Genomic DNA, 23,116 nt, shown 5'->3' with positions numbered 1-23,116 from the left:
TAGGACCTAATCATATAGCAGGTATTTTACTGTGGGACAAACCATTTAAGCTTTTGTTCATTTAAAGAAAGAAGGGATGGTATTGGTTTACCTTCATGATATATCTATGTAATTCTATAATTCTGTAGTTCTGTAAAAAAATAATGTTTTTCTCATTGAGCTTAATGAAATAAAAATAAATGTATTCATAGTTGGGAAAAGAGCAACGTGATTTAGAAATAATTCAATATTACTCAATAAAAAATTTACAGATGCATTTTCAATCAATGTAAGCTATAAATAAAATATTGCTAAACAGTGATATAGTCTGTTAGAACAAATCAAAACTTGCCTGTTTTAAGTAACTATGGCTTTTACCTAATAATACCTTATCAACTACCAAACAATTACCAATCCAGTAAACACTGGAATGCAAAGGTCAAGAAAACCAATTCTGTTGAAATAACGAATTCCAGATACTCAACACATGAGATAAAACACTCTTCAGTTTCAATAAGATATGATCCATTTAAATTACATGTATCCCATCAAAAACTGGGCTAAGGATATGAATTCTCAAAAGAAGATGTACAACTGCCAACAAGCATATAAAAAATTTTTCAACATCACTGATTATCAGGAAAATGCAGATTAAAACCACTATAACATACCACCTTATTCCTTCAAGAATGGCCACAATTAAAAAAACAAAAAAATAATAGATATTGGCTTGGATTTTGTGAAATGGAAACACTTCCACGCTGCTGGTTGGAGTGTAAACTGGTGTAAATAATCAATATGGAAAACAGTATGGAGATTCCTTAAAGAACTGAAAGTAGAACTACCATTTGATTCAGCATTCTCAGTGCTGGGGATTAAAGGAAAAGAAGTCATTACATGAAAAGAGAAGGAAAATTTCTCCAATAGCCCACTGTATCTACCTACATAAACGATGGAACCATACATATGTATATGCGTACATACTGACTACTTATACATTTGTATATACTTTTCTGAGACTTCAGGGAAACTTCTAAAATATGGAAATAAAAACTGGAAACTAAAACTTTTATGAATGGTGATTTTATAATCTTCAGAATATATAAATAAACATGGAGCTAAAAGTCATTATCCAAGATTAAAAATAAATAGTAAAATAAATATCATAACAAAAATTGAATGCAATTTAATAAATAATGTTGTCTAAGCAATGACAGTTTCACCATATAAATTATATCTTAGATATGTGGCAGAAGCATTCATATTGGAACATATGCTCAATTTTTAATTAGTATTTTGTCATAACTTCAATTGCATTGCTTCAAGATATTTTTTCCTGTTATCCCTGGAGGATTCACCTTGCTAAAATAATTTGATTTTTTCAATTTTGAAAGCACCCTGTTTTCAAAATGTTTTGAAAGAATTAGGGTCATGTTAATAAATTATTTAGCCAATTTTAAAATGCTGCCACTGAAATATTCTGCTAGACCCTCTTTTTACTTCCTGGAAATATCTCTTTTTTTGAGATGCATTCACTCTTTCAGGCAATCGAGTTGCTCTTTAGTAAATGGCTTCAATTAACCTAAATTTCTTTGCAAACCAGTGCAGATTGCTTCTCTTTGCCTTTTTTTTTTTTTTAAAGCAAAGATAAGAAAAAAGCTGGAATAATTATATAAATAAAATATTTCTATTTCCTCTGGTAAATTTGGTATATGGATATAATACATACCAGATATATTTTGTATTCTGAGTTTTTTTTTTTTCCTTTAATTAATGCATTTGCCTTATAAAAACACCTACTATTCATGTGGGGAAAAGCTGACTCATAATTGTGTGTGCTATCTAATCATTTTTATGAGATTGATTATCATAGGAGTTGTGTACTGGACAAAGATCAATTTAAAATTAGTTAAGGATAATGCAGCCATTAAGTGGCTTATAATGTGCGTATTAAGTGAAATCAATTTTATGTAAAATCTTGACATCCAAAATATTTAAAGTACATATTGTAAAAGCTGAATAAACTGTTCACCTGAAAATAAAATGAATACATTACATATAGATCAAGAAATACAAGAATGAGGAAAGTGTATACAGTAGGATAAATGTCAAGAGTCAGGAAAAGGAAAGGGAAAAAGATAAAGATGGTTTGCAGAAAATAGAATATTATACATAACCAAATTTAAACATAAAATTATTTTGTGAAAACAATGTATTGTTACTTCTTAGGTATGCCCTCTGTATTTTACCAGTTTCTTTGGTATCTGTGATAAGGGTGTCAGAAATCTGAAATTACTATTCTTACATGTGTAATACTGCCATTTCTTTATCTCCACCTTAATACCATCTCATTCATTGTCCGCAAGAAATAACTTGAAAGCTGGTTTTGTGTATGAATGGAAATATATGTATGTGTGTATAAATGAATATGTATCATATGTGCATTCATTTACATATACATATACATATATACACATATGCCACAAGTTACTATGATTTAGCAATTGTAGCATTCAGAGGAAAAAAAGATTGCTTCTTTTAGTTTGTAAATCTAGTAATTCCTTTTATGAAGAAGTAGCCCAAAGTCAGACAGATGGTTCTAAGGCAGCTTTTTCTAAAGACTGTGTTATTATTTACTCAGGGAGATGTGCTTTCATAGATTGTAATCCTAACACTGTCACAGAGATTTATTTGTGCTTCTGGCTATGACAAAGTCACTGTGACCTCAGTGATAGTGTCAGACTCCCATCTTGATCAACTTCAGAGTTCTTAAAACACAAAGAATTACTCAATCTGTTTTATATATGAATTTTCTAGGGACCTAGTTAAAATAGAAATTCTTGGGCCACTGCACTGCCTTTAAGATTTAGATTTATTATTTTTGGGGCCGAGCTCAGAAGTCTGTTTTTGATGAGCATTTCAGGTGATTTTAATGTGGCTTCTTTAAGGACATCTATTTGAGTAAAACGCAAATAAGCTTTCTGCTAACAAATGGGTGGCTGCTTCTCTGGTAATGGGTACCGGGGGTACCAGAAATTTCATTGTTTTGTCAGCATTTTTAATCAGTTCAGACAACTTTCTGTAACCATAACCGAAATCATTCAATAATTTAGAATTTCTGAAAATGACAAAAATAAATAGTTAAAACTTACTGAGACTATGTTTTTTAATAATAACTGTATTGATTATACATTAAGCATCAATAATTGTTTATAACAAGACAAGTATTATAATGCAATCCTTTGAACTCAGAAATAGGTAATTGCATGGCATTCTAAAATTATTGTTATTTTTTCAAATTTGCAAGTTTGCTTTTTCCAATGACTAATGAAATAATACAGCACTGTTTGGTAATATTGCATGCTCTTGTTTTGTTTCAAAGACATTGGATCACCTTCAAAATGCTTGAAATATTTTCTTTTTTTTTTTTAGCAAATTGCATCATAAGTTGGGAGATAGGAACACTAGTATTATTGCTATGTATGCTTAGGAAGGTGACATTGGAAGTGCCAATGCCCCATTTTTCTTTTCTTTCACTCCATTACCTGATGTAACAAACCAAAATAAGCATTCATTGGTCTTTCCCTGTATTTATTTATTTTTTCAAATCCTGATAAGGATGTCAGCAATGCATATTGTAATATCTGCAATTATAGAAAACAGATATCCAAAAAGCTTTGGAAAATTCAGAGACTGATAGAAATTCAAGCTGGAAGAAAACTGGGTAAAAAATTATTTGTACAAAGGGTTGAGAGAAACAAAAGTACTGTTTCTCAGATGTGCTCTTATTTGCAATCACCTGATACAGTTGATAAATCATGCAGATTCAGTTGGTTTTAGGTGTGCCCTAAAATCTCGATGTTTAATAAGTACACAGGACTTCTTATGAACAGGTAAGTATAGATAAACACTGAAACTGCATAAATAATATATTAGCTTGGTAAAGGCATGTTTGTAAAAGTCTTCATAGCTTAATCAGAGAGAAGTTTATAACTAAAAACCAAATATGATTCTTATTCATAGCACATCTGCAAAATCTATAAACTTTTTAAATTCAACTTTATTTAGAGTATAACTTACATGAAATAAAATGTACCCATTTTAAGTATATATATCTTTGGATGGGTTTTGTCTCTGTATAGTTCTAGTGATGAAATAATTGGTACATATTACCGTTTTGAGAAAATATCTATTACTCTTTTTAAAATTGGAAATAATTATCTGTGGTTGAGAAAGAAATAAAATATGTCTTACTTGACAAGATCCCTCATCAGAAACTAGTCTCACTAGACATGTGCTTTCTGCGTGTACACTCTCACGTGAAGATAATATATCATTATAAATAAAAATGACCTCATGAACTCTGGGACTTCACCCAGGTACTTCAGATAGTTCTGAGAAGCTTATTAATGCCCACGTTGTGCATGATTTTATTATTTAAAATATATGATAGTCTAAACTTCAAAGTTGTTCATACTTTCATGCAAAGGGCATAGCCTCTGGTAATAGAAACCTCTGGCTCTTCAGCTGATTGTGAACATTAAACTTCCTCTTCTCCATCTGCAACTCTAAAACAATTGCTCCATTCATGTGTTTTTTTAGTTTCTGAGAATAAAGTAAAATAATGAGAAAACACTGTAGCATAGTGTTTTATATAAAAGTTTATAAATGTGAACTCACGTTTCTTCCCCTTCATTGGAAACCATTTTTATTATATAATACCAGATGTTCTACTTTGCTTAAAATTTTTATTTTAATAACTCTTCCAACACATCATTATAATTTCAAAATTTTTATTTCTTGAAATCATTTTTGTGGTACCTAGTTTCTTATGTATTTTCTTTTTCTTCAAGAGCAAGATCATTTGAGAGGGTTGGGGCAACATGGCGGAATAGAAGTCTCCACCAATTGTCACCCCTTCCCACAAGGACACCAATTAATAATCTACATGAATAAAGCACATTTGTAAGAACCAAAATCAGGTGAGTACTCACGGTAACTGGATTTAACTTCATTTCAATGAAAGAGGCACTGAAAAGGTAAGAAAAACAGTCTTGAATTGCCGACACCACTAATTTTCAAATCCTGGCAGCAGCAGTATGGTGTGGAGAGCACGGGGAGAGGGAGAGCCAGCATTTACAAGGCATTGAACTCAGTGCATTAGCAGAAAGCAAAATCAGACAGAACTCATGTGCTGCTTGCCCACAGCAGGTGTATTTAAACCAGCCCTAGCCAGAGGGGAAGCGCTAATCCCAGTGTTGGGAACTTGAGTTTCTGCAAGCCTTGCCATTGAGCTAAAGGGCCCTAGGGCTTGAAAAAAACCTTGAAAGGTACTCTAAGCCACAAGGACAGCAACATCTAGGTGAGTCCTAGGGCTGAACGGAGCCCAGACACAGTGGACTGAGGAAGGAAGTGACCTACTAAGACACCAGCTGGGGCAGCTAAGGGAGCGGTGGTATCATTCCTCCCCACGCCCAGGTTGCAAAGCTGTGGCTCCAAAAGAGATCCCTTCCTTCCACTTGAGGAGAGGAGAAAGTAGAACAAGGAGGACTTTGTCATTTATTTGGGAGCCACCTCAGCCGCAGCAGCATAGGGTATTGGTTAGGAGTTGTGAGGCCGCATTTCTATTCCTACCTTGTAGACATTTCTAGACACACCCTTATCCAGAAGTGATCCCATTGCCTTGAAGGGAAAGACTCAGTCTTGGCAGGATTCATTACCTGCTAACTAAAGAGCCCTTGGGCCCTGAAGAACCAGCAGTGATACCCAGGTACTACCTCAATGGCCTTGGGTGGCACACTGAGACTTGCTGGCCTCGGGTGCAACTCAGCACATTCCCAGCTGGGGTGACTGTAGGGTGAGACTGCTTCCGCTTCAGAAAAGTGAAGGGAATAGTAAAGGGGACTTTGTCTTGCACTTAGGTGCCAGCTCAGCCACAGGGGGATAGGGCACTACTTGGCTCTTAGTGTCCCCAATTGCAGGACTTGGCTCTTGCTTAGGATTTCTGAACTTGTCTTGGGCCAGGGGGGACCCCGCTTCCCTGAAGGGTGAGTCCCAGGCCAGACAGCATTTACAACAGCTGTCTTAAGAGCCCGTGGGCTTTAAGGAAACATTGGTGGTGGTGGCGGCTACCAGGTAAGGCTGCTCTGACTTTGGAAATGGGAGAGAAGGTGGGAAGGACTCCGTCTTGCGGTTTGAGTGCCAGCTCAGCTACAGTACAATCGAATACCACGTGGAACTTTGAAAGTGTTTGGCTACTTCTGCCCAGGGCCTGGGGGAACTCCCTGCCCTGAAGGGAAAGACACAGGCCTGGTTGGCTTTTCCATCTGCTGGTTTTACAGACCTAGGGCTTTGAGTAAACATTGGTGGTAGCCAGGGAGTGATAGCAGGCTTTCTGCCAGACCCAGTGACAAGCTGGCTTCAGTTCTGATCCAAGACAGTCCAGGGGTGGTGGCCACAGGGGTTCTTGTGTCATTTCACACCCAGCTCCAGGTAGCTTAGAGACTATAGAGGGACTCTGTTTGGGAGAAAATAAATAAAGAGTACAAAAGTCTCTTCCTAGTAATCCAGAGAATTCTGGATCTTGTCAAAGACCATCAAGTCAGTACCTCTATGAGTCTGCAAGAACCACAATGCTACTGGATTTGGGGTCTCCCCCTAAAGGAGATACAGCTTAGATTACAACACCTAAGTCCTTTCAAATATCTGGGAAGCGTTCCCAAGAAGCCCAGACTGAGAAGACGACATTAAATATATAACTCTTTAATGCTCGTACAAGAGCAAGATAACTTTATAAAGTGACGTAGACTATCAGGATACTTCAAGCAATTGATTTTATTTCACTCACCATGTACATTTTTAAAATAAAAAGTCAACAAAAGATAGAGTCATATAACGTTGTACATTTCCTGTGGTTAAATAACTTTTTTGAATCTGCTCGTTTTTCTTTCTGTTTTGAATGTTATTATTCCTGCATGTCTATGTTGTATGACTCTTGGTCATTTGCCTTTGCAGGATTCTCTTCTTGTGGCTGCACTTCTTAAAGTTATTTGCTATTAGTGGTATTCAAAAAGATGTAGGCTCATGACATCTCAAAAACACCTTGGGCTTGTTGTCATTCTAGAGTGTTGATGTCGTCATAGTAATAGAACACACATGGTCCAGGTAAATAGCATGTCTTAATATTTTTCCTCTCCATTTTATAACTCAAAGTGATCAACAAAATACTAAAAATATTTTAATCTGATTTAAATGCAAGTTATTATTTCTTGTTTAATGTAGAACATACTTAAATGTTATTTATCACTGAAAAACACATGTAGAATGAGATATCATTTAAATTTACACCTCTCCACATTCAGGTTTCTTCGTGGCTTTTTTTTCCCATATGTCCTGAGGCCAACCTTGAAACCAAGAAAATGACAATTTAAAGAAATGAATATATGATTTATTTGCATAATGGGTTTTCATCCTTGATATCTGAGGCTAGACTTTAGGGATAAGAGGTAGTTTTGTATGATTAAAATTCTCCCACTATATAGTCCCCATCAATAAATCCGATTTGCTGATCTCTGTTCCTGCCACAATCTGCATGCACAATTTTTCTTTCTGTTATTATCCCAGTCACATCTGACTCACATCTGTGGTCTTTCTAATCCATAAAGTGTTCAAGCAATAGTAATCATCTTATTCAATGCCTATTCCCTTCTGCATTCCTCAGTCATGGTAACTGCAAAACTTGACATAACGGTTAGCAGGCATTAGTGTGCATATTATCAGTATAGTGATAGAATAGAGAGAAAGGAAAGGGATTAGTGAGCTAGAAAGGATAGTTGCATTCTTTTAAATGACAGAGACATGGAAATAAGAATCGCAGGGGAGAGGAGAAGCTCAGGTATCCGAGATTATTTTGTTTACCTCAGATAGGTGAATCTAAAATGATTATTTTAAATGCTATTTGGAAATTTATTGCAAATACAGCTTATATACAAATAAGAATTGTATAATTTTAGACCCAGAATTTTATTTTGGTAGCCAAGAACAGGAAGAATTTAAAAAGTAATATTTATCAGAGATGGAAAAATTAGATCTCATAAAATGACAGAGCTTTCATTAAAATAGTTTATTATATACATAAGAAAACTGAGGTGAATATCAAATAACTTGCTTAGACTCAAATTTAAATATCCAGTAGTAGGCAAGATCTTCTGTCTCCCAGACCAATGTTTAGTCTGCTGAATAGGATCACCAATTGCCACGGGTATGAAGTAAAGTGATGTAAATCACCCCAGGTTTATAATGGTTTTACAAATAAAAACAGGGAAAAACCAATAAACCAGTAAACCTTTCAATTCCTGAAGTGTTATATACAATATGAAGAAAGTATTTAATATTCTGCTGATAGATCAATTATCCTCATTTGACAGATATTTATTGAGCACCTAATACGTTGAGATTGTTATATAACGTTCTTCTGAAATCAGTGTCAAAAGCCACTTACATAGTTTGTGTTTCTTTTTAATTGCCTTGCCATTATTTTTAGCCAAAGATTAAAGTTTTTGTAAGTTTTATTATTTAAAACATAATGTTTTTCATCTAAATTCTGGAAAAGTTCAACGATATTAGAAAATTAGTTATAGTCTATTCTATTTTGGTTGGTTATCTTTTTCCTAATTGAGAAATCTTTTGATATCTCTAAAAAGGTTGGATGTTTTTTATTTGTTTTCATTTGGCCTACCAGATATATTTATATACAATAATACTCATTTTCTAAATATAGTCATGCACTGCATAATGACGTTTCAGTCAACCATGGACCGTATGTACAATGGTGTTCCCATAAGATCATGATGGAGCTGAAAAATTGTTGTTGCCTAATGACATCCTAGCCATTGCAAAGATTATTCACACATTTGTGATGATGCTGGTGTAAACAAAGCTACTGTGCTGCTGGTCTTATGAAAATATACTACATGCAATTACCTACTTTTCATAATAGTTAATAATGATAATACATGTCTATGTTACTGGTTCATATATTTATCAGTATATACTTTGTATACTTCTGCTCGAGTATATTTCTTCTAGCTATAATAAAAAAGTTTAGTGTAAAACAATATGCTACATTAGGCCAGCAGCAGTCTCATACATCTTGTGTTTATTTTTCCTGTTGATTGCATCATTTTCTTTTGTACTTGATCAAATCTTATATGGTTTTTCTCACCATGGCCCTTAAGCATACGAATTCCACTGCTAAAGTTGCTAATAAAAGCCACATTGAATCATTCATCTGAATAGGAAATCAAAAGTGATTAAGGACTAGGAAGGTAGAAAATCAATGATTATTGCTCACCAATCATCATGTTTCTGTCCAACATAGCTATGATCTTGAAGAACAAGAACACAATAGCAAAAGCTTTTAAAGAATATGATTTATCGAGGACAACGGGATAAACAAAAAATTTAAAAGTACTTATATCAGATATGGAGAAACTTCTAATGACGTGGATCAAAGGCCAGACACAGAAGTGTATCACCCTCAGCACAATGATAATCACAGCCAAAGCAAAAAGTTTCTTTGCAACATAAAAAGAAAAGGCTGGACTTGACTATGATGTTGAATTTACTGCTAGCTCTGAGTGGCTTAAATTATTCAAGAATCATTATTTTTACATAATGTGAAAATGAGTGGTAAGTCTATAAGTGCTGATGTGAAAGCAGCTGAAGAATTTTGAGAAACTGTACATAAGCTGATTGTGGAGGAAAATTACTTGCCAGAGCAAATCTTCAATATGAATGAAACCTCCCTATTCTGGAAACAGATGCCTGAAAGGACTTTCATCTATAATGAAGTGTCGTCAATGCCAGGTGTGAAGGCTTTTAAGGACAGGAAAACTGCCTTGCTTGGGGGCAATATTGCAGGCTACAAATTAAAGCCCTTTGTGATCTGGCACCATGGAAACTCCAGGGCCTTCAAGCATGTTAATAAGTGCACACTGATAAAAAACTACAGAAACAGTATGAAGTTACAGATGACCCAGTTCCTCTTCCAAGATGCCCTCTTGAACTGCTATGCCACTAAAATGAAGAAGTGCTGCTTAAAACGTTACATACCTTTCAAACTTGTGCTTATCATTCATAATTCTCCTGCGCATCCTCCTTTTGTAGGTGATCTTCATCCTAATATTAAAGTAATGTGCTTTTTTTTCTCCAAACACCATCTCTTTGGTCCAACCAATGGAGCAAGGAGGTAAAACAGCTTTGCTTCTTCCTTTTAGATTTTTAATTTTTTATAGAAAATTATATAGAAAACAGATTTGGTCTGTCCAGCGTGAAGGATTACTGTGCATATACATAGACATGAAGTTATTGCAGATGGACCACTGCAAAACATTTGTATACAGTTTTAGAATTAAAATGTTTAAAATTATTTCTCTTAGTTTTTATTAGATAATTATAGCTACCAAGAAAATTATACTAGGTTTTCTTTTCTGTTGTGATATCTCTGCCAGGTTTTGGTATCAGAATGATACTGGCCTCATAAAATGAGTTAGGGAGGAGTCCCTACTTCTATTGTTCATACAAAGAGAATAAAATACCTAGAAATACAGCTAACAAGAAAAGCAAAAGTACCTCTTTAAAGAGAACTACAAACTATTTCTCAGGGAAACCAGAGAGGACACACAAAAAATGGCCACGCTTATGAATAGGAAGAATTTTTTAAATGGCCATATTGCCCAAAGCAATTTATAGATTCAATGCTATTCCCATTAAACCACCATTGACATTATTCACAGAATTAGAAAAACAAAACTATTTTAAAATTCATATGCAAACAAACAAACAAACAAAGAAAAGAACCCAGATAGCCAAGACAATCCTAAGTAAAAAAAATAAAGCTGGAGGCGTTACACTACCCTACTTCAAACTATTCTACAAGGCTACAGTAACCATAATAGCGTGAAACTGGCACAAAAACAGACATATAGACCAATGAAACATAATAGAGAACTCAAGTAAGACCACACATCTACAACCATCTGATCTTTGGCAAACCTGATAGAAACAAGCACTGAGGAGAGAAGTCCCTATTTAATAAATTGAGCTGGAAGAACTGGCTAACCATATGCAGAAAATTGAAATTTGTCCCCTTCCTTACCCATTATACACAAAGTAGATTAAGATGGATTAAAGACTTAAATGTTAAACCCAAAACTGTAAAAACTCTAGAAGAAAACCTAGGCAATACCATTCAGGACATAGGCACAGGCAAAGATTTCATGACAAAATTCCCACAAGCAATTGCAATAAAAGAAAAAAATGACAAATGTGATCTAATTAAACTAAAGAGTTTTTGCACGCAAAAGAAACTATTATTAGAAGTAACAGACAACCTCCAGAATGGGAGAGATTTTTTACCATCTATTCATCTGACAAAGGTCTAAAATCCATAGTCTATAAGGAACTTAAGCACATTTATAAGAAAAAAATCATACAACCCCATTAAAAGTGAGTAAAGGACATGAACAGACACTTCAAAAAGAAGACATTTATGTGGCCAACAAATGTAAGAAAAAAAGCTCACCATCACAAATCATAAGAGAAATACAAATCAAAAGCACAATGAGATACCATCACACAGCAGTCAGAATGATTATTACTAAAACGTCAAATAAAATAACAGATGCTGGCAAGGTTGTGGAGAAAAAGAAATGCTTATACACACTGAGGGTCAGAGAAGAAATTAGTTCAACCATTGTGAAAGACAGTGTGGCAATTCTGCAAAGATCCAAAGACAGAAATATTATTTGACCCAGCAATCCCATTACTAGGTATGTACCCAAGGGAATATAAATAATTCAGTTATAAAGGTACATGCATGTGTATGTTTATTGCAGCCCTATTCACAGTAGCAAAGACATGGAGTCAACCCAGATGCCCATTAATGGTAGACTAGATAAAGAAAATGTGGTACATATACACGATGGAACACTATGCAGCCATAAAAACTAATAAGATCATGTCGTTTGCAGGGACATGACTGAAGCTGAAAGCCATTATCCTCACCAAACACTGCGTGTTCTCACATTCAAGAGGGAGCTGAACAACAAGAACATATGGACACAGTGAAGGGAACAATACACAACGGGGCCTGTCAGCAGAGTGGGAAAACATCAGGAAAAATAGATAAAGCATGCTTAATACTTAGATGATGGGTTGCTAGGTGCAGCAAAACATCATTGCACATGTTGTCCTATGTAACAAACCCACACATCCTGCACATGTATGCTGGAACTTAAAATTTTTAAAAAATAAAATAAAAGCATAATTTTGAAGAAAATAAACTGCAGACTAGTATCTATTATGAACAGAGAAACAAATCCTCAATAAAATGTTGGCAATTTGAATCTATCAATGCATACACTAAACAAAATACAAACACCTCAAAACTTTACATCAAAGTGGGATTTACCTCAGGGATGCAAGGCTGATTCAATATTCAAATGTCAACAACTGATAACATGATCATATATAATGCATTTTGTAATTCTATATCTATTTATAGTAAAAATCTCTCAACAAGCTTGAAATAGAAGGAAATGTTCTGAGTCAAGATTGTACAGCTAACATCACCCTAATGTTAAAAGATTAAATGTTTTCTAAGTTAGACAAATAATGAAGAGGAACATATACTCTGATCATTCTTATTTAACAATTTTCTATAAGTTCTTACCAGTACAGTAGATACAGGAATAAATAACTATATGGATGGGAAAAAGGGGGATATAACTGCCTTATTCATAGATAATGTATTATTGTCAACCTAGAAAATCCCAAAGACTCTATGATGGTTAGTTTTATGTGTAAGCTTAGCTAGGCTAAATAGATTTGTACCTAACTTAAAAACTAATATAGCTCTCATAATAACGGTGTTTTGTAGATGCAGTTAACATCTGCAATCATCTTACTTAAACTAAAGGAGATTATTCTTGATAATGTGTATGGGCCCCATTCAATCATTTTTAAGGTGTTAAAAGCAAACTGAGGTTTTGCTGAGGAAAAAGAAATTTCCCTCAAGACATATCAACTCCTGCCCCAAAATTTCATCAAGTCCTGCCCCCAAATTTCCAGTCTGCTGGGCTGTTCTATAAATTTTGGAATTGTCACCTTCCACCATCCCATGAGCCACTCCCTTGCGTCTCTCTCTCTGTATATTTTTTTTACTTACTTTGTTTCTTTGGAAAATGCTGAATGATACAGAATTTAAAGCCAAACAAAGCAAACAAGCAACAAACTCCTGGAACAAATCAGTGAATTTATCAAGGATACAGCATACAGGGTCAACAGAAAAAAATTCAATACTATTTACAATAACTTTAAGAAATGAAATACTAAGGCACAAAGCTAACAGAACATGTAAAACATATATTTGTATAAACTATGAAATAATAATGAAACCGAAGAAAACCGAAATGCTTGGAAAAGCATAGTGTGTGCATGGATTTAAATCCATATACTCAATGTAGTAGATATGGCAAAGCTCCCCAAACTATCAATAGAGATTTAGTGAAATTACAATGAACATCCCTGTAGGATTTTCATTATTATAAATAAACTAATTCTAAAATGTTTATGGCTAAGCAAAGGAACATTTCTAGTGGGAATGCTAAGTGTTACAGCCATTTCGGAAAATGGTTTGGCAATTTATTCTAAATTGAAACATACACTTACCATAAAACCCAGGAGTTCTACTCTCAGATATTCATCTTAGACACAAGAGAACTGACGTTAGTCCAAAACACTTGTACGCAAATATTAATAGAAATTCTGTTCATAACTGCCAAAACCTGATTCAGCAGTTGAATGGATAAATGAACTGTGGTACATTTTTTATTATGGAATATTATTTAGCAATACAGAGGAATAGAGTATTGGTATATGCAACAATTTGAATAAATCGCAAAGTCATTATGCTGCATGAAAGATGCCAGTTTTATTTTTTTGAGACATGGTTTCACAGATAGCCAGGTTGGAGTGTAAAGGTGCTATCACGACTGACTGACTGCAGCTTACACCTCTGGGCTCAGGTGATCTTCCCACGTTGTCCTCCCAAAGTGTTGGGATTACAGGCATAAGCCACCATGCCCTGCCAAAAATGGCAGTGTTAAAGGCTACCTAGTGTATGATTCAATTTAAATGCATTCCTGAAGACACAAGACTGTAAAGACTGGAAACAGACCAGCATTGGTCAAGGTTTAGGAGTAGGGAGAGATTTGATGATAAAGGAGCAGCACAAAGGAGTGTTTTGGAGTTGATGGAATTGTTCTTATCTTGATTGCAGTTGTGGTTACAGAAATATATACCAGTGCTAAATTGGAAAAAGCATATACCAATAAAAGGCAATTTTCGTGTGTATTAATTTAAAAAAATACAAAATATGTAACAATGCTACCCCCAGCACATACAATCCCCTTCTTACTCATTTCTCTACATAGCTCTCACTGTGTTCTAACACACTATATAATATACTTATTTAATATGTTAATTTTTGGTTGTCTATTACCTTCCCATTAGAATCTTGGCTACCAAGTACAAGGACAGAGATATTTTTGTCCTTATACTTTGTCCTTATACATTTTTTTCCCTACTGATTTAGGCACAGTAGCTGAAAAGGGCATTGCAAATAGCAGGATCTGGATAAATAGTTGAATGAACAAACAAAGTCATTTTATAACATATTTGAAGGATATTTAAATATTTCTATTTCAATTCAAAAATCATAGGTTTATAATTTGTTGAAAACTGGACTTTGTGTTCAAATATTTTCATCAAATACAATTGCAATAAAACAGACAATCTAATTGAGGATAAACTATTATTGTACCTTGATCCTCTTATCACAGTGAACTTTGTGTTGTAAACCAATTTGTATTTTATGTTTGCTTCTTTCTTAGTAGGAAGTCAGTTATTATATAAATTGCAGACGTCTTTTCAAACTGCTATAGTGTATTAAAATGCATGAACTTAAAATGTTTGATTGTAATATAGTATGCCAACAATCGAGCAAGACAGTTATGGTTTTCTTCTCTTAGGCATACATAATTTTCTGAATTATAATGGTCAATATTTGATTGCTTTTCATATACAATCAAATAAACAAGTTTGAAGACATGTTATCTTATTTAAATTATTTCATTCTTCTAGACAGTATGCTGCCAATTATAATTAAATAAGTCTAGTTATGTTAGACTTTAGGTTTTAGGCTTCATGCAATAATTCCCTTTAGAGTTTCCATTCCTTTAATATCAATGAACAGAAAAAAAGTTACTTCCTTTTTCATACCGAAAGCATGGTCCAAGTTCATTACTTACTCTATAATCAGTGAAAAGTTTTGCCAAGTCTATTGGTTATTATCAGAAAGGCATAGTTTACTAACTAGCATAATATTTCATGTTTTAACAGCTTGGCATGATATAGGAATTTCTCTCATCACAGTAAGATAATCTAGAAATATTTTACTAACTAGTATTAAAACTTTGAAAATTTCACTAGTAAGCTTATTTTCTTAACATTAAGCTCTCCCCCATTAGTTGGCAAACCTACCTCTGATTCTACCAGACAATTTTGGTTATTCAGCTATAATGTATTCTTTCTAACTTTCTGGAAAGCATTTATTATTATTTTTTAGCAGATTCAGTTCTATTTAATCCTTAACACCTAGCATTAGTCTTTGCATATAGCCACTGTCTGCCAAATGAAAGAAGAAATGCAATATATACGTTCATCAGTCAATATTCCTTTTGCTCTCTTCCTAAAACCATGCTTTGTGATCATACTAGGTTACAGTGTAATAATACTATTCTACTACTAACAATAAAATTTTGTTTAAAAGACTGCTTTCATTAACCAATTGTAATTTGTCAAGCGTTGTCAGAATTTTGTCTAGCTTATTATTTTTCAGATGTTCATAACATTTTTATGGTATATTTTTAAATGTGTGTTTATAACTATGGAATAAATTAGAGTTACCTGTAACAGGTTGATAGATCCAGATGTATCCTAGGTACTTCTGATGCCGTAGGATGGGGGTTCTGCAAGTGTGTTTCAGGATTTTTAGGGGATCAAGAACGAATCAGGAACTCCACCCTTCAAAACTGTTTTCATAATAATACAAAAATATTATTTGAATTTTTTCATTCTCAATTTTCCATAAGTGTATACAAAGTGTAATGTCACAATAAATTAATAACAGGAATAAATATAAGAAGCCAACTATTGTTTAGTAAGGCAAACATTAAAGAGATTTGCCAAAATGTAAAGCAAAATACAATTTTCCTAATTTTTTAAATGATTTTGAAAACATTTTTCCAGAAAATATTTACTTTAATGTGTGATAGGATATTATCAATGTTTTTAAATGACATGATATTTTAAATTCTCGTTTTAATGTCAAATATGGTAAATATTGTTAGATAATGTCCACATAAATAAAAACTCTTCAGGTACTTCACTACCTTTTAACAGCATAGTGAAATCTTGAAAGTAAGATATTTGAGGACCACTGATCTAGGTAATACAGGAAGCGAGCATAGGAGATCAGGGTAATAAATATAACAAATTATATACCTAAATTCTTAATATCTCTAATATAAATTTGGTTTCTGCAATCTCTGCATAACAGTAGAGACTAAACCCAGAGCATGTTGTTAAATTTACATTAAATGATTCATTTAAGTCTTTAATCAATTATCTAAAACAAAGTAGGTGCTCAGGCAAGGCACGGTGGCTCATGCCTGTAATTCTAGCACCTTGGGAGACTGAGGCGGGCAGATCAGGAGGTCAAGAGATCAAGACCATCCTGGCTAACAACACGGTGAAATTCCATCCCTACTAAAAAATAAATAAATTAATTAATTAAAAAAAAGAAAAAAAAAAGTACAAAAATTAGCTCGCCGTAGTGCTGCACACCTGTAGTCCCAGCTACTCAGGAAGCTGAGGCAGAAGAATCGCTTGAACCTAGGAGGCGGAGGTTGCAGTGAGCCGAGATTGCGCCACTCACTCCAACGACTCACTCCAGAGCAAGACTCAATCTCAAAAACAAAAACAAAACAAAACATAAACAAACAAAAAAGTAGGGGCTCAGTAAATATTCTTAAAAATGAACTTCTTAAAAGTTTTCAGTTTACACTAGAATTCTCAAGTAATTGTGTGAAAGATAATCTATCTTGTTTGTTATGAATAAAACACTACAAACTTTAATGAAGTGGAGCACATTTAAAAATTAAGAGATTTCCTACCTGGAGAAGTATCCTACTTCTGTACAGACGAGGACTTAGTAGTTTCTTTCCATTTAGTTGAACTATGACATCACCACAATGCTCCAATAATTGTAATCATATTGAGCTAAGATAGTAGGAATCTGCATTTTAAAGTAGTAAAAAATAGTTTTGAATCAACATTTGTGTACATTTTTATTTATTTCATTTCAAATATAAATTACCCCTTGAAAATATCTTATTGCTATTTATGTTTTGCAAAGAGAGGGTAGCAGCAAAATATTTTCTCAAGCAGTCGAATGCATTGACATTGGAAGATACATATCAAATGCAAATTATTTTGCTTTAATACAGTGTTAAGTCAAACTTTCTGACAACAATAAACTGATTTTTAACTGCAATTCAAAGTTATCAGAGGAAGAGAATGCTATAAGAGGTGGACATGTGCCTTATACAAATCATATTTTTATCATTTTACTTAAACCTGTGGAAAATTAAAGGAAGTATTAGATAACACATATAGTAAAAGGAAAGTTTAGAGTATATATCTGAAATTTCTTATTTAGCATTATACATTGATCTATGAAATTATATGGTGTATTCTGAGTTTACTAATATTACAGGCTTCGAAGAAATATTAACATTGCCCACATTTCTACCTATATTACAGAGCATGGCTGTGGAAGCACTAGAAAACCTCAGTGTTAAATTTCGGTATCATTTTACCAGCTAAAAAATTGTTTCAGTGGGATTATATTGACTTTGCTGGTTAATTCAGAAAGAATCAATGTCTTCATAACACTGAGTCTTTTGATTCAGAAAGGAAGTATAATCTTTGCATTAGAATATCATATTCATTTATTCCTATTCACTACAATTGTGATCATTGTGAATCTGATATCAAGGGACAGAATGATATCTATGTTACTTGGTTCTGCAGGGTAACCCTGACAACTCTACTATGAAATTAAAATTTGATTGTACTTCCTGAATATATTCCACAGTAGCCACTTTTTTTCCAACTCTTTTTTTTTTTTTTCTGATTTTAAAATTTTAACTTTTGTTTTAGTTGCAGGGGGTACATGTGCACGTTTGTTGCATGGGAATATTGCATAATACTGAGGTTTAGGGAACAGATCACATTACCCAGGTGGTGAGCGTGTACCTAATAGGTAGTTTCTTGACCTACATTCGTCTCTCTCCCTCCCCCTTTTAGTGGCCTGCAGTGTCTATTGATCCCATGTTTATGTCTATATGTGCTCAATATTTAGCTCCACTTTTAGTGAGAACATGTGGTATTTGGTTTTCTGTTCCTGTGTTAATCACTCTCAGTTACAGGGCCTTCTTGAAGGCCAGGACCTAAGTTCTAGTAGGACCTTGTGTGTTTCTCTGAATCTGCCTCCAGAGTGGCAAGATTCACAAAGAGTATTACCAGCTATTCACTAAATTTCCAACTCTTGAGAGTGCCTTTAATCATGGGATAAAATCTATAACAGGCCACGACTTCCCAGAAACTTGGAAGCCTAGAAACAGATGCATTTAATCATGACACAGAGGATTATCTGATGGCCCACTGTAGCCAGGAAAAGAAATATTAAGTGAACACTCCATATTCCTTACCTGTTCCTATTTGTTTTAGTTTTTTTTTATGTTTTGCTGAGTAGTTTAGTTTCCTTTGTCTTAGCATTGTTTACAATAATAGAAATATAAGTGTGCCACACAGTTTACCCAGTGTACAGCATCGTCTCACATTACATTTTGTTATAAATATTTTTGAATGTGAGTAAAATACTGTATTATGTATGTATTGCAAATATTTTTAATGATTAATTTGTATATTATTTAACTTATGCCTTTACACTTTTCTAAGGTGTACATACTGGAATAAAAATTAGACTACAGTATTGAAAGGCACTGCACACACACAAACAAAACAAAACAAAAAACATACTCTCCTGGATAAGGAGGAAACATAATTCTGAGGGATTTCTGGGCACCCGCTTCCTTACAAGAAGTTTCAAGTTCTCTGGAATCTGGATTTAGTACAGGTACATTTGACAGACAAAACCAAATTGGGTCAGTCTTCGAGCAAAAATGGTTTGACAGCTGAAGAAGTGTTTTAAAGAGCAGTTTTGTATTTGGATGAAGACCTAGAAAAGAAGATGGGACCAGGTAGTGAGTGGAAATAGTTGTTTTGTAATATGGATAACAAATAGTTAAATCGTATTTTTAGGACATTTTATGTGTGTTGAGGAAAATAATTCTCTCAATCTTCAAAAGTTCTGAAGTTGGAATTCTCAGTGCGTTTGTGTATGTGTTTTTGTGTATATGTACATGATTGTGTGTATGATTACATGAGTGTGCATGTGTGTGTGTGTATTAAACACAACTCTACACTGCTGCCAGCATCAAGGTAGCTTAGCTTATTCAGGTTTGCATACTGTATATTAAAGATATATATTTAATAAAATTAACAATCAAAAAAAGAGTATCATATTCACATTTTCTTATGTCTTTAAGAATAGTCCTAAAGTTTTCTTAAGATACGTCCTATACATTCCTTCACTTTATTTTGAATTTGTTTTATTTAAAGAATATTTTCTAAATATTTATAGTAATTTATACTCCCATTAAAATTTCTAAATTTACTATTAACATTTTATTAGTATTGTAGTCAGCTATCACTATTAATTTTGTTGTTTCTAAGTGTTTCATTGATTTCCTTGTATTTTCCAGGTACATATTCATTTCATCTACAGTTGATGTTTCAGCAGAATCTTTTCCCATGCTAATAACTTTCCTTTCTATCTTTTATCTAACTGCTTAGATTACTATGTCTAAATAATGGTGTTAATAATGTGCTGGATATTTTCTATTTTTTTTTGGTAACAATATGTTGAAAGTCTCAAATTTCCCATGGATTTGCGATTTCCAAAGCTGACTTTTATTATTGTTTCTTCTTATTATTTCACTTTTAGCAGACTTATGTAGATATAACTTCCTTGTAACAGACAATATAGTTAGTACACAATTTAATAAGTTTTGATGTATACATATACCCATGAATGTATCACCACAACCAAAAAATTAATACTCCTACCACCCCAAAAATTCCTTATCTACTTGTATAATCTTTCACTCTTGCTCCTACCCTCCTCCTTAGCACTTTTGTCTAGCAAAAATTGATCTACTTTCATCAGTATAGTTTTCATTTTCCAGTATTTTATATAAATAGAGTCATACTCTATATATTTATTTTTGTTTAATCCGTGCTGTGAATGTATTGGGAAGGAAAAATTCTGTTTTCTCTATTTATTTTAAGTTCTTCATAGGGTGCCCTGTAAATTAGATTATGAAAAGACAGATTGTCTGGGGACGGTGGCTCGTACCTGTAATCCCACATTTTGGGAGGCCGAGGCAGGTGGATCATGAAGTCAGGAGTTTGAGACCAACTTGACCAACATGGTGAAATCCCTGTCTCTGCTAAAAGTACAAAAATCAGCTGGGCGTGGTGGCACGTGCCTGTAATCCCAGCTACTCTGGAGGCTGAGTCAGGAGGAGAATCACTTCTTGAACCAGTGAGGCGGAGGTTGAATGAGCCGAGATCTGGCTGCTGCACTCCAGCCTGAGCGGCAGAGCAAGACTCTATCTCAAAAAAATAAAAAAAGAAAAAGAAAAAAGAGAAGTAACATTGACAGGAGAAAAACAAAAAAAGGAAAAAGTATTATTAACATGCATCATGGAAGCATTAAAAGGTGTAGTTGAGTAGTTGAAACTAGATTGGCTAGAACTTGGCCTATGTATCTTCTTAACAAAAGAATGGTAAGTTCTTAAAGGAAAGGGAATTTATGATTTCAAGGTCAGCAAACTGTAGGAAGGTAAATATTAATATATGGGTTGGGGAAATGGAAACTAACTAGATTATCTGTGAAAGTTCATTTGACACTGACTTTCTGTTCTTTTTATGGTCATAAAACTTCCCTGAGCTAGGATATTTATGGCAGTCCTTATTTTTCAGAAGTTTCTTATTTTAGTCAGATAAGAGAAGCTCTGAGAAAACTTTTTTCAGTATCTGTTGATTCTCTTTTGCCTCCAGCTCTAAATAACTGTTATGCCAACATGGCATATTTTAGCATGACATATTTTGATCTCTTACAAATTCATTCATAGTTCATTCAGTTTTCTTCTTCTTTTTTTGTCATTGAGATGTATTCCATTGTATGGATATAGCACAACCTGTTATCAATTCACTTGCTGATGGATATTTAGGTTGTTTCTAGTAGTTAGCTATTACAAAGAAAACTGGTACAAACATTTATTTACAAGTATTTATAGAGATTTCATTTCCTTTGGGTAAATATCTAGGAGTAGATTGGCTTGGTAACATGGTACTTGTCCATTTAAATTAAAAAAAAATCTAAACTATTTCTCCAAGTGATTGTACAGAGTTTAAATCTTCCACAAACTTACTATCACCAGGTATGATTATTATTCTTTAATTTTACACATTCTAGAAGGTTTGTGTGAGTATCTCATTGTAGCTTTAATTTGCAGCTTTTTTTTTTTTTTTTTTTTTTTTTTTTTTTTTTTTTTTTTTTTTTGACAGACAGAGTTTCACTCTGTCAGGAGGTGCCAGGCTGGAGTGCAGCGGCGTGATCTCCACTCACTGCAACCTCTGCCTCCCAAGTTCAAACAATTCTGACTCAACTTCCCGAGTAGCTGGGACTACAGGTGCACGTCACCACACCCAACTAATTTTTGTATTTTTAGTAGAGATGGGGTTTCACCATGTTGGACAGGATGGTCTCGATCTCTTAACCTCGTGATCCACCTGCCTCGGCCTCCCAAGTGCTGGGATTACAGGTGTGAGTCACCGCGCCCAGCCCTAATTTGCAGCTTTTTAATGACTGATGATGTCAAGTATCTTGTCATATGCTTATTTGCTATGACAAACCTTGGAAACATCATTTCAGTATCAAGGAAAATGGAGAGAAGTCAGCTTACAAGATCAAAGACACCAGTTATGAGGCTGTAAGAATGCAGGCAGGAAATGATGCATATCTGAGTTAAACAAAAAGAATAAAAAGGATTAGAGCAAAAAGCAGAAAAGACACAAAAGATACTATTAAATGTTGTTACTCTTTCTGTCTGAAGTGCTCCATTCTTATTTGGACTGTTTTATATAAAATTTATTTTATATATATTTATATATAAATATATATATAAATGAATATATATAAATATATATAAAATAACATGAAATAAATTTCATGTTATTTCTAACTTTCATTATGGTACCTTTCAGGCTAGTGTGAACTTAGAAACTGACTTACTTTAAATATACCTCTTGTAATAGCTATGAATCCCCTAATTGTATTGTCACATATTATGCCTTTTATATTGCTCATAAAATTATCTCCAGATACATTTTTAATTGCTTATATGTGGACACTTGAATTCTTCCTGATTCTCTCACTCAACACATTTAGAAACCTTGTCCAAATGGAATTGATATTATTCATAAATGATGACGAATCCAACAAAGATATTTTCTGATATCAAATTATCACAAATTATTTAATATTTTCAACATAATATATTCCAGATTTTTTTCTCAGTAAATCCGTTTGAACAAAAATTATTGAAATGCTACTAAACAGTTACAAAATTTTATGCTGGATCAATATGGAAAGTCAATAGTATTTGATTCATAGATTCAGTTTTAGTTCTTTGAAAACAGAACAGTATTTGCTCCTTTTGATAGAACCACTGTCTTATCTTTCTATAACAATGAATGATTAGCATTTTTTCTATAATTTTGAAGTAATCTGAGACACAGCCAATCCAGAACATGAGATTTA

The 23,116-nt window shown here is 33.7% G+C and overlaps 1 protein-coding gene across 4 annotated transcripts in view; it reads left to right on the top strand.

Annotated features, from left to right (window-relative positions):
• Nucleotides 1-23,116, top strand: part of SI (sucrase-isomaltase) — a 135,241-nt gene that overhangs the window by 11,045 nt on the left and 101,080 nt on the right. For 2 of the 4 annotated variants that reach the window (XM_064378886.1, XM_064378887.1), the window contains exons 2-3: nt 4,833-4,961; nt 6,994-7,143. In XM_064378886.1, the coding sequence (XP_064234956.1) occupies nt 7,135-7,143 (9 nt within the window). In that variant the 5' untranslated portion in view covers nt 4,833-4,961; nt 6,994-7,134. The remainder of the gene's footprint in view (nt 1-4,832; nt 4,962-6,993; nt 7,144-23,116) is intronic. The other 2 variants (XM_064378890.1, XM_064378888.1) reach the window with 1 other exon arrangement.

This window comes from Aotus nancymaae, unplaced genomic scaffold (genome assembly GCF_030222135.1).
Source record: "Aotus nancymaae isolate 86718 unplaced genomic scaffold, 86718_ANA_hifiasm-v0.15.2.pri h1tg000019l, whole genome shotgun sequence".
NCBI lineage: Eukaryota > Metazoa > Chordata > Mammalia > Primates > Aotidae > Aotus > Aotus nancymaae.
This window is presented reverse-complemented; position numbering and strand designations above follow the sequence as displayed.